This window comes from Aplysia californica, unplaced genomic scaffold (genome assembly GCF_000002075.1).
Source record: "Aplysia californica isolate F4 #8 unplaced genomic scaffold, AplCal3.0 scaffold00116, whole genome shotgun sequence".
In the NCBI taxonomy this organism is placed as follows: Eukaryota; Metazoa; Mollusca; class Gastropoda; order Aplysiida; family Aplysiidae; genus Aplysia; species Aplysia californica.
Window position 1 is genome coordinate 954,627 of NW_004797386.1, and position 5,267 is coordinate 959,893.

General features: G+C 38.0%; 1 protein-coding gene across 1 annotated transcript in view; it reads right to left on the reverse strand.

The window, feature by feature from the left end:
• Positions 1-816: 816 nt before the first annotated feature.
• The window catches only part of LOC101848960 (contactin), a gene marked incomplete in the record, with an annotated part of 49,538 nt that continues 45,087 nt past the window's right edge, over positions 817-5,267 (reverse strand). Inside the window, 1 exon segment of the mRNA XM_013081116.1 lies at positions 817-4,312. Within this exon segment, the coding sequence (XP_012936570.1) occupies positions 4,185-4,312 (128 nt within the window).

Sequence of the window (5,267 nt, forward strand, 5' to 3'; positions counted from 1 at the left end):
CCCCCCCCCCCCCCCCCCCCCCCCCCCCCCTCACACACACACACACACACACACACACGCCCTATTCAAAGGTGGGCGTCACCAGACCAGAGTCAGGTACAGCTTGGAGGAGCAACGCAACCAGGGACTTATTCTGTCCCCGCGGTTTTATGCCGAAAAAAAAATAGGCAACTGAAATTAAGCAAACTGGACCTAAAAAGGTAAGGTGAAATTTAATTATGCGATTCTGTTAATTTTAACAAAGAATTATAAAGGAAAATAATCAGAAATTATGCATGTAAAAAAAAAAGATCAAATTTTGCTAAATTAATGCGGGTGCCAAGGACTACTATAGTATAGTATAGTACTAATAGTAGTCCTTTGCGAGTGCATAAAACCACAGGGACAACTTATTCCTTCATTAAAAGGATGGAAGGCACGTTTTGTGAGTCACTCCTTCTCTTCACTCAGGGATGTTGCCCCTCCTGCTGGAGTGCGGTGCATATGCCCGCTTATTTGTCCCCCACCCCTCCCCCCTTCCCCTTCCCCTCAACTTTTCCCCATTCCCATGAAACAATTGCAGACAGAGATAGTTTTAGTAGAGGTTTTACGGCGCTCGTAACAGCATAGGGTCATGATCATACGAGCGCCAGAAGATTAGAGGTGTTACAAGAGAATAACAAACATAAAAATTCCTCAAACCACCCACTAAGACAGACAGACAGACAGAAACAACAGAGGGAAAGAAAATTAAGACAAACCAGTGGGCCCTTAAACCACCCACTAAAGCAAATTGTTGACGACAATGTCATAAAAACCCACACAAAACACCAACTCTGAGATGTACACAGCTAAAATACAAAAGTTTTTATTAAGGAATGTACAGATGACATGTGGAATGTACACAGACGTATGTGGCACTTGAAAATCTCCTCAACGTTGTTATTTCAAACATGGAATTTTCAATACGGGTAAGAATGAAAAAGCTCATTTTAAAAAATTACTGGAAAAGGACGCAATAAAAACATTGCTCGGTTATAAACCATAAAAGCAACAGACCTGAAACAAGGAAGGATTTACATAACAACAGTGGATTTTTTCAAAAAGTAAAGGAACAGAAGAGCAAACAGATCGGTGGAAAAAAGTGGGGAGGGGGAGGAAGAGGGTGGGGCGTATGCCCTGAGTAAATGACTCTAGTAAATTACCTGAATGTTGAGAACAGAGTATTAAACAAGGAGTAAATTCGACAGATCTACGACTACTTTGAGTATCATTGGTCAGATTAGTTGGAGAGAGATTCGCAAAAAACAAATGTATTTAAGCAGTAAAAGAGAACTTACTCCTATAGATATGATCTCGGAGAGAATTGATGTACGAGCACTAACTGAAATAATTCAGAATATTGTGAACAGGAGAAAAGAAAAAATTCTCAAAATTCTGACGAGAGAGCGGCCATTTTATATATTTTAAGGTCAGTTAACGTAAAAATTACAGCCAGCGCAAGACGTTTAGACAAGGCAGAGTAGTTAGCACTTGCCCCATCAGCTTGGACTAAATCTGTCATTGCAAACTGTTCGGAATATTTCATGGCCAACCAAAGTTCATTTCACTTTTTAAACAGGTGACTCATTATCTTCTTTAGAAGCTTTCTTTTCCAGTCATTGTAGGCGAGCATTTGTGCATAGTGCAGTAGTACCAGGTTCAAGCTAAGGCGCATTCAAAATTTCAAATAGTCGGTGGAATTCATCAGAACATTTCTTGTAAATAAACTGATGGAATCTACAATGCCAAAACAAGTGCTACTCACATGAAAATGTTCGAAAGACAACAGAAATGTTTGCTGTTTGTTGGTATGACAACATATACATACACAATAAAATTGTGAGTTGTGACATAAAACAGAAGAACATTCCCTTCCACTAATATAGATATAATATAATCGTCTTCTTTTACAATCATTTAAATCATAAACCGGTCACACGTTCTTCCTGATACAAGAAAGCATTCATTCTAGCTCCTGTCATCTCTTCCTTACATACGCACACCAAGAAATGTTTAAACAAAGCTCATGAAAGACAAGATTTCATGCAAGAGAACAGTGAGATACACAACTGTATCACTCGCTGAAAAAGAAGCTCAGAAATAAAGAGAAATAAACACAAACTAGGAGAGACTAGAAGCAGGGTGGCATTAGGGCTCTAAAGTGTTCAACTCGAATGACTGGACAGGGAAAAATAGGTCGGTAAATAAAGGTGGTAAAGAATGACTGAGAGACAGCTGGAAGCATAAAACAAACATGTTCAGAAAGACACCACGTTCTCCTTCTCTCATTCAATCACACTCTGCTCACGTTTCATTTTCAGAACAAACAGCTTCACTCTCTCCGCGACTCGCTCACACAACACACACTTCATCAGTCTACCGTAGTCTACGTGACTCACTCACAACTCACAATACACTTCATCCCAACAGAAAGTTTTCCCAAACCAACTTTAAACTGACAAAAGTAAAAGTAAAAGATGAGGAATGCAGTTGATAGGGACAATGTAGATGATAAGTGCTGGAAAATTATGGACACTTTAAAAATGTTTGTACATGCATAAAATTATAAAGGAAATTATTTACAACACATGTGACCAAAATAACAGACTACTACTCTGGACAAGTCCATGTGTAACAGTATGATGGCATCGCATGGGTTAACACACCACTGTTAACACTTTCTGTGCTCTTAATGACGTGGGACAATCTAATTAACGCCCATCTCTGTTTTAGTTTTAGTAAGTGTTTTACGGCACTTGCAACACAGCACCCATCTCAGAAAGTCCATGCTAGTTGGATGGAGAAGAATAGATATGCTCCAAACAACCCTGGTTTAAGAACACACCCATTGTAGATTCGAACCACAGTCCAGCATGATACTGACTGAGTCCAAAGAGTTTTCAAGACCCTAGCAGCAGTAAATTGACTGAGGTTTTGACCCTTCCTCTATTTCAACACCGAACACAGTGGCCGTCAAACCCAAATAAAATAAACAATAAAAATCAAAGTTCTAAATATAGTTAACGATCGGAATGGTTTCCTTCCACAGGAATGATGATATGACATCACAAGAGCTTCCTCATTCAAGTGAGATCTTCTTACACGCATACATAAACAAACACCCACATACAAGGAGGGAGGGGGAGGGGGGGGGGTCCTATCTATCAGCTCTGTCTCATGAATAATCACGAGTAAAAATAAGTCGTGTCCAAACTTTTGTTTTGTACTCCAGGCCCAAAAGAATAAAAAACATTTTCTTCAGGAACGGATAATAATTATTAATATAATGTATGTACATAATATATGTTTCAGACATTTATTTAGCAACTACTGAAATATTTCAGATTTTATGATAAATGAGTCCTCTTTTGACACTAAAGCAGAACATTCTGTAATTTCTACCTAACAGTTTGCGGAAAAAAAAAAAAAAGAAGTGCCATATAACAGTTACAAAAGTCTGAAACACTTCCATACAAATCACTTAAAAAGGGAACCAAAATTCTTTCCCTCTCTGTCTCTCTCACCATCTCTTTCTCTTTCTCTTCGAATCAAATGTGAGAAGATAAGGCACACAAGTTTTACACAATACACAACATTCACAACCAACAGCTGCTGGCAAAAACTGAAAAAGTTAAAAATATCTCGGGCTTGTTTCATTCAGGCAATGTTCATTATTGGATACGCTGCATTTTACTGTACACAGACACAAGATCCAATACCCTAATACTTCTGGGAAACAAAGATTCATCTAAATATTAGAACATTTTTCCCAAAACAAAGAATCATCTAAATATTAGAAAATTTTTCCCAAAACAAAGAATCATCTAAATATTAGAACATTTTTCCAAAAACAAAAAATCATCTAAATATTTGAACATTTTTCCCAAAACAAAGAATCATCTAAGTATTTGAACATTTTTCCCAAAACAAAGAATCATCTAAATATTTGAACATTTTTCCAAGTTACCTGCCACAGTCACCCGAGTTTACGGTACCGGTATGTCCCAATTATTCATATTTCATCGTCTGTTGACAAAACTAAATTAAGTCCCTCGTAAAATAAAGGAGATGTTGTTCTAGACAGATTCACTTTCATCAGCTAGCAGCAGACCGGACACACACATACACACACACACACAAAATTCAACACAGGGTGGAAGTTATCAGCTCTGGCACCCAGTCCACCAGCTGACCACTGCGGTTACCATGACAACCAGCAGGAGAGACGGGGCCAGGCCGGAGACACCCCCCAGGATCTCCATGGTCTCCGGGTTGATGAGAATCTGACCCTCTGAGGAAAGCAAAACGTTTGGCGTTATTGGAAAGGAAAAAGAAAGATGAACATTTTGCTTTAATTGGGTAATATGATGAGAAGAATTTAATGGCAAGATATATAGTCTAGTGTTCAGACAAAAAATCTAGATCAACCTTATTAATCTTAACACAGTACTGAATTTAGCTGACATTTACAATAATGATAATTATAACAATAATACAGTATAACATGGACAGCTCAAATTGGTCACGCATAGAGCTTGCTGTTGAGCAGGGAACTGCGCTATACAAATGCTATCTATTATTATATCTTATAAAGATAAAGAAGAAAAGAAAAAAAACGGGACCGCAGACAGTTCGGCAGGTTCGTGATTTCAGGTCTTTCGTGATCAACCTATCTGTGGTATACTGTAATAATAATAATATTAATAATAGTCATAATAATAAAGATCATAATCAAAACAATAATAATACTAATAATCATTACATTTATATAGCGCATACACACATTCTAAAGCATGCTCTATGCACTTTACAATTACAGAGATAGAGACGATAGTCGTTTCACAGGAAAGAAGTAGCAAACCATACCAGAACACCCGTCAACCACCCACAGATTAGAAGTGTTGCAAGAGAGTAACAAACATAAAAAAGAAGGAGGGGGAGATAAAGACGATAGTAGTTTGATAGGAAAGAAGGAGCAAACCACACTAGAAATCTAGATGTATACATCTCAATAATGTACAAACAGAACTGCCTGTGGCTGATATTTTAGTTTTAGTTACACTTGCAACACAGTAAGGTCATGAATAAGTGCCGAAGATTAGAGGTATTGCAAGACAGTAACAAACACAAACAAGAAGAAGAGAAAAGGACGATAGATGTCTCATGAGAAAGAAGTAGCAAACCACACTTAAGCTAGACCTGCATGTGAGCCTCAACCAGATTGTCTGAAAATTTTGCGCAACCCC